The 11711-nt window shown below is 52.3% G+C and overlaps 3 protein-coding genes across 3 annotated transcripts; 1 reads left to right on the top strand and 2 right to left on the bottom strand.

Annotated features, from left to right (window-relative positions):
- Nucleotides 1–886: 886 nt before the first annotated feature.
- On the top strand, nucleotides 887–1450 carry V2A60_000555 (ER protein Pkr1-domain-containing protein; the record flags this gene model as incomplete). The annotated part of the gene is made up of 1 exon (XM_083251924.1): nucleotides 887–1450. One exon carries the CDS (start codon nucleotides 887–889, stop codon nucleotides 1448–1450), a length of 564 nt encoding a protein of 187 aa, XP_083108050.1.
- A 148-nt stretch (nucleotides 1451–1598) lies between these two features.
- Nucleotides 1599–3521, bottom strand: V2A60_000554 (major facilitator superfamily domain-containing protein; the record flags this gene model as incomplete). Its single annotated transcript, XM_083251923.1, has 6 exons — nucleotides 1599–2007; nucleotides 2068–2764; nucleotides 2835–2906; nucleotides 2963–3274; nucleotides 3336–3361; nucleotides 3433–3521. 6 exons carry the CDS (start codon nucleotides 3519–3521, stop codon nucleotides 1599–1601), a joined length of 1605 nt encoding a protein of 534 aa, XP_083108049.1.
- A 1112-nt stretch (nucleotides 3522–4633) lies between these two features.
- Nucleotides 4634–10289, bottom strand: V2A60_000553 (uncharacterized protein; the record flags this gene model as incomplete). The annotated part of the gene is made up of 2 exons (XM_083251922.1): nucleotides 4634–4750; nucleotides 4809–10289. The coding sequence occupies 2 exons, from the start codon at nucleotides 10287–10289 to the stop codon at nucleotides 4634–4636; spliced, it is 5598 nt and encodes a 1865-aa protein (XP_083108048.1).
- Between the last annotated feature and the right edge of the window lie 1422 nt (nucleotides 10290–11711).

Below are 11711 nucleotides of genomic sequence, written 5' to 3'. Positions count from 1 at the left end.
TACCTCTATATTGATGCGTGCCTCGCCGCTTAGACTATGCCTTTCGTGACAATATTCTGGGTTGCATTTCCGGGGAGAGGGAAATCTCGCGTGTAATGTATGAAACATCTTATTTATGGGGTCAGTCAGTTTGAATAGACTTACTGAATTCAGTACAGGCCGTAAAAAGGAACGCCTCGGGGCCTCGATGCGTCAGCCTGTACCCCCGGCCACACAAGGCTCTCAGCCCCAAAAATCCCGGTATGGAGCACCAAGTGCATTTTTCGTTTCAATTGCTGTACTGGCCAACACCACTCCATTTACAATATGGAGTCCAATAAATTAACTCGAGTATCATGACTGTAAATGCTCGTAAAAGATGTGGGAAAATCCCGACCAGTTTGTGCTTTCGATCTACCCTACATGGAGTCGGAAGGATTACATAATCGCTCATTTGAAGGCATCACAGGTTCTCCGTCGCGGGGGCAAGAATGCTCTTTAACAAGAGGCTGAGTCTGAAGCGGCGGGAGCTGACGCCATTTCGCGAAAAAAAAACAGGTATTCTCGACCAAATACTGAATAATCAAGTGCATGCTCAAGATTTTGCGCTCAGAAAGGCTCCATTTCGTTTATGCTAAGGCACACTGTGTCCTTTCATAGCGACAAACAGGCAGCAGTACCGGGGTCTGCTTTTCTCCTACAAGAACGAGCGATAGACATCACCATCGACACTCATTTGGCTGGTACACCTGTTCTCACTCATAGAACGTCGCACACACCGATAAGCAGCCTTGGAGTCTTTGTTGCGCGTTATCGCCCGAGCCGACCGCGTCACCTCGCTCGCTCAAGACCCGGAATAGTCCCGGAACCAGGCTCGGCCAGAAAGGTCGAAACTATCGCAGCGGCCATGTCTTCCTTTATCGTCGACCTGTGGGAGTCCATATTTGTTCCCGGCCCCACGACCACACTCCTGCGCGCGACAAACGCTAGCTTTGCTGCACTCCAACTCACACTCTTTGCGCTCCTCGTCAGCACATACAGCATCCACTTTGTCATCCTTTCTGTCCTCTCAGCCGGGCTTTGGTGGTCCATAAACTGGTTTGCAGCCGAGCTGGCGGCTGCCAAGGCGCGTGGAGACATCCCTTCCGGCGATGACGGCCACACGGCTGTCGCTGATGAGAAGCAAGCTACCGGGCAGCCGGCGGCGCCGCACAAGGAAAGTAGCGATGATGATACCGAGGTGGAGGGTCGGGCAAAGACACGAGATGGGCGGGTGAAAAAAACGGGCAAAGGATATGCTGCCAGATTGGCCAAGCCGTCAGCAGATGTCGAAGCGGTCGAGGTTAAGGGAGACTTGAAGCACCGTGTTGTGTCTCTGTCGGACTCTGCTGGCCTCGTGTCACAATCAAGTGTGAGCACTGAGGACGAATGGGAGAAAGTCTCTGAGAATGAGAATGATAAGACCAAGTAGATCAGTATATGCGAGGTTTATAGGTCGTTTTATTTCATCAGAACCCGGCAGCGTAAGTAGGTATACAAAATCATTGCTACATGTTTGAGTGCGAGTCCGTTGTTATGTGTTACGAACTGACACCCGGCCGCCGACCAAGAGAGAGCTCCTATTCTAAAGTCCTCAGCCTCCTCGTAACGACCGCAGAGACAACCGTGCTCATGGCACCAATGAACAGGCAAACAGAGATGGCATTCGGCCCAGTAGGTTCTTCAGGCGATGACTGGGTCCCATCGGTACCAAGCTCGCGGCTCTTGCCAGGCTCAAGGAGGGCAAAGACAATCATGGAGATAAATGTGCCAACAAACTGTGGCAAGGTAGTGTATACGTTGAGGATGCCAAAGTATATGCCGGAGAGCTCCGCAGAGGAGCTCGAGTCCTGTGAACCTTCGCCAAGCACCGTCATTTCAATGCCCTGGCTACACAGCGGGCGATAGGAAGAACCACCTTGACTCGCGAGTTTATTGACCTCAATACCGAGAAAAGCACTGGGCGCCCATCCTGCGATTGCCCATGGACTAGAATAGGATACGTTAGCTTGTTGACGCTGAATTTGCCAAGAAAAGGATGATACGTACACTGCACAGAGACACACCAGCGCCGTAGCAAAGCGATAACTTGTGGCAAATGGGGCAAAAATCATGGCTATTGCAAACAGGGCGTGTCCCCAGATCCATGTAGTCAGAAGGTCGGGTCGCGATCCGTCACACATTTTGAGCACCGATGCGAGCGCCGGGTGGGGACGCTGCGTGTATGTCTCCTCGTCAGGGGAGCGCACGATGAGCGGGAGTACCAGCGACCCCGTCAGCGTAATCAAGGACGAGAATACAAACGCCTGGCTGCCGATCCGACCAATGTCACCGAGCGTGTCGCCCGACTTGGCCGACTCGGGGGCGTCGTAGCGAAAATACGTCTCGCCGACCCAGGTGGTGCTGTAGAACAGGAACGGGAACCAGCCGATCCAGGACCAGAACTGCGCCCAGCAGATGGCCCGGATGCGTGGCGGTAGATGCCGGATAGTGGAATAGATCTGGGTGACTACCTGGAAACGGTTCTGTGATGACTGCTGTGCCTGGTCTTTGCGGGGGTCGGGGAGGAGCACCTTCTCGGTCACAGCCCAGCACGTCACGGCCGTAGTGCCGAGGATGGCCAAGACTGCAATGACGGTGAGCAGCTTGAACTGGGTGTCGCCGAATGTGGTGCCCATGATCCGGACCAGGTCGACAGCGCCGCCGGCGTAACCCACGACGTTGCCAATAGCAGACATGCGACTGGCTGACGTAGGAGAAAGAGTGTACGATTAGCACAAGTTGGAAGAGGCACACTAGCTTCGCCATTCGCTTACCCCAAGCGGCACCGGACTGCTGCTTCTCAATAGGAAGCGTGTCGACAATGAGACTTCGTGAACAGGACATTACTTTATTCTAGTAAGCCACATGTACGGCCGTTCCAGCAAAAATTGATTGTTCTTACCAGCATTGATGGCAAAGTCGACAACATATATGGCTAGTACTGCAAGGACGATTGTTGGAAGCCTGGCAGCCTGCGCGTCTGGTATGAAAAAGCCTACCAGCTCCTTTGTGAATCCCAAAACGAGCATGGCAGCGGCCACAATCGCGGCACCGAGCATCATCATGGGCCTTCGGCGACCCCATTTCGAGGTGTTTTCATCTGAAAGAACGCCAATCACGGGTTGTACAATGAGACCCGAAAGCGGCCCAGCAATCCAGACCATGGATGTGTTGCTTTTGCTCAGTCCTAGGCTCAGCAAGTACGGCGTGCAATCTGTTGATGGTAGTCAATTCAGGCGGCCTTCCCTTTGAAGAATGGGAGCTTGTCAACTTACACGTCATCTCAACTCCCCATGTGAAACTGTACAGTGTGAATTAGACAAATTCACCCGCTGGAGTTCTCCACCTTTGGAAGTATCGTATCTTACTTACGTGATGCCAATGGTACAAAAAGTGAGCAGCACCATGCGCGCGGGCTCACTCGAGCCCCTAATCGCAGACTCGCCCGCGAAGATAGCCATGCTTCGCCGGGGGGTTTACTACACAGCCAGGAAGAGGCAAAAAAGCACGTGTGAGTCGGAACGGCTTTACAAAGACAAAATATATCACGAAGAAATTCGAAGCGCAGGCACCGCTATCGATACGTCGCGTTGGGATGGTCCAGCGAGGCCAGAGCGTGGATAGAAACGCGCGCCTCCCTAGCTAGGTAGCTAGCTTTGGGCTCCGATCGGTGCCGCGTTTCAACCAAAAGTCGCCGGTGCAAAGCGGCCAGGAGATGAACAGACGAATATTTCGGGAAGATTTGGATAGGAGAAAGCAAGGCGAAGAAAGCAAAATGAAGCAAAGGATGAAGACACGACGTAGCGGTCGTGATGTAATGAGCTGAAGTTGGTATGTTCAAAGAAACACGACTACCGCCCTTTTCAGCCACTAGACTCTGCGCCACTTTTCCGTGCATAAAAGTCGAAAGCATTTCCTTGTACTTTTTTTTTTTGACCGCGAGTCTCTCATGGAGAATGGAAAGAAAAGAAAGAGGATCCTCTAAAAATCATCTGCTGTTGTTCTGTCTGAATTTTCGGAAATCAGGAGGGAAGAGGTGTTTAATTGTCAGGTACTCTACTCGCACGTAGCAACAGGTGGGCAATCAAATTTCATAAAGACAATGATTCAAATAAATAAAATGAAACTGTAGAAGATGAAATGATAAATAGCTTCTGCCACGCCAGCAGACCTTCGTTGCAGAAGAGTCGAGATAAGAAGAACACAAGAACAAGACAAGTACTGCTTCGCTTTGCTGACGGAAAACAACAAAATCGCAAGATTGTAAACGCCATGTCCACCCAAATTGTCACTCCAGCTTCCCTTGACCGGATAAATGACTCAATGAAAACACAAAACTCAGCTGTAATGTGTGTGCTTTCGCTGTTTTTTTTTACCGTGTCTGCGCCTTCCGCCCTTTTGGTGCCGGACCAGCCTATGTGCTGTCAACCGTTGATCCTGTTCTTGGCACCAAACCTCTATTTCTTTATTTCTTTCTCATCAATGTCGCTTAATTAACGCCTGTTTAATTTCTGAACAAGGACGATCAACCAAATATAACAGATGCCCCCCCGTAACGCCTTTCCTAGTGTAGTTATGAATCGGCTAGTTTGGCAAAATGCTTAGACCAGATCCAGCCAATCATCTCCGTAGGATCATCTTGGTTCTTGGCCAGCCATAGCTCTCCCTTCTCTGCGATGATATCGAATATCTATGATTGTTATATTAGCACATGGATAAAACAGGAAGGTGTAAAAGGAAAGCCGTACCTCGCCGGCTTGGTACGTCAAATAAGGATAGCCAGCTTCGTGCTTGGTCGTTTCGATATTAAACTCAAACAGAGAAGCCGCAAGCCATAATACATTGTAGCCGTCCGAGTCTCGACCTCTCTCGCGAGAAGATGCACGAGATGACCTCTGACTCTCTTCCGTGCCGTCAGGAAGAGGAAGAGCCGAGTGGAAAAGGTTGGAGAATCTAGCGTTCTCTTGCTGTACATGGCTAGACGTGTACGTCGCCGTGGATTCCGGTCGCCGGACGGATGCCGTGTCAGAGCTCTGCCGTTGCAAAGCACCAGATTCGAAGCTCTTACCAGTGCTTGGTCGTGTCGATGTGTGGCCAGTGCCCGTGTTGGAGCGTGAACTTCCAGCCATGTCACCCGACTTGGGGGATGCAGAGTTGGTGCTGTGTCCTTGAATTCCGGCGTAAAAGTCTCGATAGTAGTATTGATGCGGGTTTGTGACCGCAGTCAGGTTGCTACTAGAGCTGTCTGCACTGGCTGACATGGCGATGCCAGCGCTGCCGCGCTTGCCAAAGTCTGGAGGCGGCAACGTCGGTGCACTCTCGTCATTGACAGAGGATCCGCGCCCACGACGTTCAATCTCGGAATATCGCAATCTGTACTCTGCAGATTGTGACGATCGTACCTGCAAGTCGGGATTCAAGATGCCAATGGAAGCAAGCTGGTCTGCTGCGTAGGGGTAGTCTCGATTGAACGTAGCAACAATGTCATTCATAGTCGGAACGTCGGGACCATCGCTCAAAACTGTCCGCAGCTTCTCTGTCCACATTTTGTACCAATTAACTTGGATATTGACAAAGTTTCCAAGGCAGATTTTGCCAATCTTCTCGGTCATGGAGGAAAGCTTGGGCAGCTCAGCCTTCAAAGCATCATTGAGTGCATCGTACTGCTCAACGAGCTCCCGCAATTTTGGCTCCAGCGTCTTGCCGCTTCGTCTTTGCTGATCAGCTCGCTCATAATCAAGACGACGTTTCTGTCGCTTCTTCATCGCCAGCGAAGGATTGCCGTACGCTTTGATGACTTGCTCGAAAGGCTCAATAACTTGTTTCCGAACCTGCGTAATGTGTTCCTCTAATGCAACCTTTTCCAAGTCCCGCATCGAGATGTTGAACTGAACCCATTTACTCTCGATCTCGGGAAAGTTGCCAGGCTGCAGTCTCATAACTAATTCAATTGACGAAAGATACTGCAGAAATTCGTGCACATATTGCGATATTTGCCTTGTGTAAAACTCAACATCGCGCAGAACAACTTGCAATTGGACGAAGTCATCGCCAAATTTCTCGTTCAGTTTCGTGTAGGTAGGATCATCGGGAACACGACTGCTGGATGATTGTAACTTATCAACACGTTTTCCAAAAGCACGAGCAAATCCCGCCTTGACATCTGTGTCTTTGTGTTTTCGACCAACAATTTGACCAACCAACTCGAAATTCTTCTTCGTCTTATTGATTTCAATGATGGCAGTTTCTAACGAGTCCTTCGTGGTAGTAAGACTCTCACGGTCTGGATGATCTTGTGGAGTATGCTGGAGCAGAGTTATGATGAGGTTGGGATATTTGGTAATCCTCTGCATAGGCTTGATCAGAAGCGAGTCCAGGTCCCAAGCTGCGGTCAGGTCTTTTGCAACTTCGTTACATTCTGTCAACCAGACTTTGACGGCTGAGTCTTGCTGGATTTGGATGAGCCTCTTTGCGGCCTGATCGCTGTTTCGTAGAAATCCTTCATGGACATTCTTCATGCGGTCGAGATGACGCTGAAAAACAGGACCAATAGATGTGTCCCGGTCACTGATATCACTGATATCGCTCAACTTGGTGCTTCCTGGCTCAACACTTGCCGGTAATTGGGGGGCTTTTGCGGTTCGACCTCCTTTGGGAACATATACTGGGGCAACTGCAGCTTTGAGTTCAGCCAAGAATAGAGTGTGAAATTCGATTATCTCGTGGCTGTTGCGAAAGATGAGTTTCACAGTCTGGTCGTCGAGACGTGGACAGGCTTCGGCAGTTCCTTTGTAGATCTCTTCGACAATATTCATGTCCCGAACGAACACGGCTTCAGTATCCACCATCTCTTTGATGACATTCCGTCTCTGCACCAGGCGATGCCGCTCTTTCTCCGAAGGTGCATCGCCATCATGATGGAGCGATCTGCCGTCACTGTCAGTCCCGGCAACTTTGCTAGAGTCGTTATCGGCGGTCTCGAACGATGTACTGTCAATCGATTGAGGTGTGTTCGCGTATGTCATGAAAACCTCGCTATTGCGTTCAGAGTTGAGCAAGGTGCTGGTGGATTGAGAGGCCTCATATATCGCACTATGGTTTCTAGAGTGAAAGGCGGAGCCAGATGCAGAATCCGGAATAGGTGGTGGTTCGTGTACCGGCGGTGAAGGCAGGAGTGACAACTCATGGCTCGCCTCAGGTGACAGGTAGGGTACTGAGAAGCCCTCGCCGGTGTCAAGCTCGGGGAGCTGATGGTCGACTGGCGTTGGAGGCAGCTCCTTCTCAGATCGCGAAAGTGAACCTTCTAGAAATGAATCTTGACGCGGACTCGTGGAGGACGAGAAAGGAGCGGGGTAATGATTGGAGGTAGGACTGCTCATGAGAATTCCTGATCCAGCAGTGTCGAGTTGTCGTGAGCTATCAACAGAGAGGTCTGTCCACGCAGATTGGTGACTTGCACGGTCTGGGCGGAATCTTGGAGATGGTATCCCTAGGGTGCCATGCATTGGGTATGAGCCACGCTCTGATGCAAACTGCTGTAGATCATCAAATCCACTGATATCTGAAGAGGCACATGTTGATGCTCTCTTGGAATCCAGCTGCTCGCTGTATCTGTAGTCTGATACACGCTCATAGCGATCGTGGTCGTCGGTGTCCTCGGTGCATGCGTCTGTTGTCGCTGCCTCAGAGCGAGGATAGGTGGCCTGTTGTATGCTCTGGCTACCCTCTGTCTCAGACTGGCAGTCAGACTCCTCACCGAGTTCTGGCCTCAAGAATAGGCCCGTGGAGCTCGAGTGTTGCGTTTGCGATCGCGACGCAAATGGCGAAGGCTGGACCTGGGATGGAGAAAATGCGGAAGTAGATGGCAACTCTGCGTTGTCATGATGCACCATAAAATCCGCCTGATCCTGCTCCTGCGCGGGCTGCTGCACTACTCGGTCTTGTGAGGACGAGTAATGGTAGTCCGTCGTCGTGAGTGCCGGGACGGGCGCCGGGTTGGGGCTTGGCGGCTTCACAACAGTAACGGGCACTTCAGGTAGGTGTTGGACAGGGACCGGTGGCGCAGTCTGTGGTTCGCCGTCGAATTCAGTAGCTTCAGACGTAGCAGACGAAACAGAGGCCCGTTTCTTGATGATCGGCATGGGAGGGCTAGGATGAGGGTAGCTGCCGGGAATGCCGAGTGTAGGCGAATCTTCGACAGTAACTGGAGCGGAGTTGGCGAGTGTTGGCGATATTGTTAATGGTGCCGATGCTGTCGTCAACTCAACTGCTGCCGCGGGTGCTGGGGCAGCTTCACTGGCACCACTGGTAGCTCGATCAACAGCATCGCGGGGTATTTGCGGAACCGGGGGGATATCGGCGTTCTCAACAGCTGCTCTGGTGGCAGCAATCGAGCTCTGTTCGCTTCTTCTTGCCTGGATTGCAGCCCTTTTCTTTGCTTCTAAAGCTTCTGATTCACGAATGGATTTATTATATGCCAGACGAATATGTTCTCGCCTCTGCTCGAAGTCGATGGGTCCTGCGGATATTTTTCTTCGCCTTGGTGCTGTTTCCTTAGCCTTGGGGCGAGACTTTGCGGCGCCAAGGTCCTTTGATTTATTCGATGTGTTGGTTAGCGGTTGGCGTGGTCTCGAGCTCCGCAGCGTGGGCGAAAGCTTTGGAGATGTGGCGGACTGGGATCGTAATCTTCTGCTGCTACCATTTGCGGAATTATTGAGGCTTGGCGGCGGCGGCCTTCGTTCCCTCGTAGTAGGCGTAGGTGTCTTATTTAATGAAGTTGGCGTCTTGGCCCGAGATGGTGGGGGAGTGATTCTCGAGATCTGACCGCTCGCAGAAGGCGGTCGGCGAAGGTTTGCAGGCGAGGTTCCACGCGATGGCGTATTGTCGCCCGAACTGCTCGTTGGGCTGTGAAGTCTTCGTACGGCGATAGGCAATTTCGAAGCGGAGTGAGACGTGTTTATGTTGACTAAGCCCGTCCGTAGGGCGATCGGAGTTCTGTTCGAGGAACTGCGCGACGAAGAATCGCTTTGTGACCGTGTGCGTGGACTCTGGTTGCCACTAGCTGGTGACTCGCTGGTCGGGGCGTGGCGTGTCGCAGCGCTGGTGTACGAGCTCGGGAGTGACGATAGATCTACATCTCGATCTTGGTCCGGTGTGTTGTGAAACGTGGATTTTGTGTGGACGCTGGAGTCAGAGATTCTTCGGGGGCGAATCTCATCAATACCAAATCCAGCCGTCACAGAACCGTGTTGCTCTGAAGCGACCTCCCCGAAAAGAAGGCCAGATGCTTGTCCGGGTCGGTGCTGCGCATGTGGTTTTCGGGCCAAGTGAGGTGAAGAAGACGGAGTGCCTGTATGAGAGGAATTGCTAATTCGGTTGGCAAAGGATTGGTTGCTGCTGAGGGACCGCGTCGAAGCCATTTGCCTCTCAGAGGCTGCCACAATGCCGTTGGCTATGGGCGGGTTGCGTGCCTTCGATACGGCGAGACCGTTACGAGCTGCGATGGAGGATTCGGTAAGACCACGGCGCTGACGAGAGGTTGATTGAGGCATGCTAGGGATTGTTGAGGCAGAACCTTTTTCATCAAACCTCTTTTTGAGATCCTTGACACTAGGTCCACCCTTGGGTCTCACAACCGGACTAGAGACTGACCGCGTACCATGCTGCCGGCTAGGACCGTGCGATGCTTGTGCTTCCAGCCCTTCATCGTGGTTCGCAATGGCCGTGGCGTCATTGCCATTTGGGATATTCGGCTGGTGTGTGAGCGTGGATGTCATGACCGACAAGCTGGATGCTGGAGCACCGGTCACGTCGGCCAGAGGGATGGCTGGTGTGGTGGACGCAGGGGCGGTCAAGGTCGGCCGGTAAGACTTGTAGAAATCGTCGGGCTCTATAGGGGTAAAGGTTCGATCATCGTGGGTGAGCGGTGATGCCGAGACAGCAGCGTGGGACGGGTCCGAGGAGGAGGCAGAAGCGGAGGCTGCTAGAGCTGTGGGGAGATACTGATCGTGGAGGGCAGCAGATGACTGCTCGTGCAGGGTAGCGTCGAATGAATGTGCATAGGCGATGACGGGTTCAGCGAGAGGGAGGCGCGTGTCAGGATGCGAGCGGCCTTCTGCGCCGGCATAAGAGTTGAGGGGTGGCGGGCCGGTCGGTGTGGGAGTCGTGTTGATGGTTTGTGGTTGACGGGCGCTCGTTCCCGGAGGGCCAGAGTCTGGGTCCTGCTCCATGGTGTGCAGAACCTAGTCATGAGTCGGGCTCGACGGGCGAAGCGACTGGTCGAAAAGACGACAAGAAGCCCATGCAGGCGCAAGCATTGATGCGCTGGCCGGGCAGAATCTGTTGGCGGAAGCAGGACGCGGGAGGACGATTGGGAGATGGAGCCTCAGTTTAGGGTGCGACAGGGACAGGGAGTGGCAGACGGCCGCCAGGCGCGTGTGGCTGGTGGAGAGGGAGGATGAAGGGCGGAGATGGTAGTAAAGTGGCTGAGGTGCCTGGTAACAGTGAGCTTAGTGGCTTGTTAGCGTGTTGTTGCTCGCGTCTCTAGTGCCTGTGTTAGTGGTGTGTGGCGCAGGTATTTCTTTCAACCTACGGATATCTGTGTGTGTACTTGTTGCAACAAGGTAAGTACCTACCTAGGTGGGTGGGTAGGAAGCTGAGTGAGTACAAAGTACGGATATCTACCTACTTACCTACTGAGTACCTAGTAATAACAGAGTACTGCTTGTCAGGTAGGCACCGACCAAGGTAGTTGGGTAGGTAGGTAGGCCTGTGAGCGACCCTTGACGTGCCAACTTGGTAGGCGGGCCGTAATCCCTTCGTCTACTGAGTACGGAGTACCTAGGCAATAATAAGTAATTACCCTATCTATCAACCTTACTGATAGCACCGACCTAATACGCCTTTGTGATTCTGCTTGTCTGCCTCGCCATCTTGGGTACCTATTCCTTCCGAGCCCGATATCTTGACCTAGCCACATGTCTCGAATTTTACCCCATACATGTACTGATCGGGCAGCTTTAGCCACGCACGAGCAGGCATCTCCAGGCACACCCGAGCATACCATCGATACCATCGTGGTGCGCAATAACTAGAACCGCATAAGCCACCACAGTACTCTGTACAACGGTCATGGTACTAACAAGTGCTTCTCACCTTGACCTTTTACGTGCAATTTTGCCCCTGACTCCCCGCCCGCCACTAGCCAACCAGCCAACTTGCAGATGAAAAACAGCTAATTTGTACAAAGTACAACATTCGTATTAGTACAGCAGACCACACTAATAAATGAAAACGACAGTCATAATAATAAGCAGGGAACAAACCCCGTCATCATTCGCACGTCCAGCTCCTCTGTGGCTTGCTCGATGAGACAGCGGGCCAGTAGCCCCGCGCCCCGCGCGCATCCTTTGTTGATGCTAAAAAAAAATCCAGCATCCTTGGCCTGTCCAAGCTCGCTTTTAAGATGAATGGTTTCGTGACCCTGGTTCTTGCTGCTTGGTCTTGGGCGTCCTTGTATTTCCTTCCAGGCTTACTCTGCATGCCCGTTCCTACACTCTCTGCACGTACAATGCACTTGATCACCAAGCCACTACGCCAAGACACCGAAATTCCTCCATACAAAAGTAAAAGCCAGGCCCTGTCCACGTAAA

The sequence above is a fragment of the Cordyceps javanica genome, chromosome 1, assembly GCF_051103115.1.
Source record: "Cordyceps javanica chromosome 1, complete sequence".
Lineage (NCBI taxonomy): Eukaryota > Fungi > Ascomycota > Sordariomycetes > Hypocreales > Cordycipitaceae > Cordyceps > Cordyceps javanica.
The sequence above is the reverse complement of the archived record's forward strand: the minus strand, read 5'-3'. Positions and strand labels throughout refer to the sequence as shown.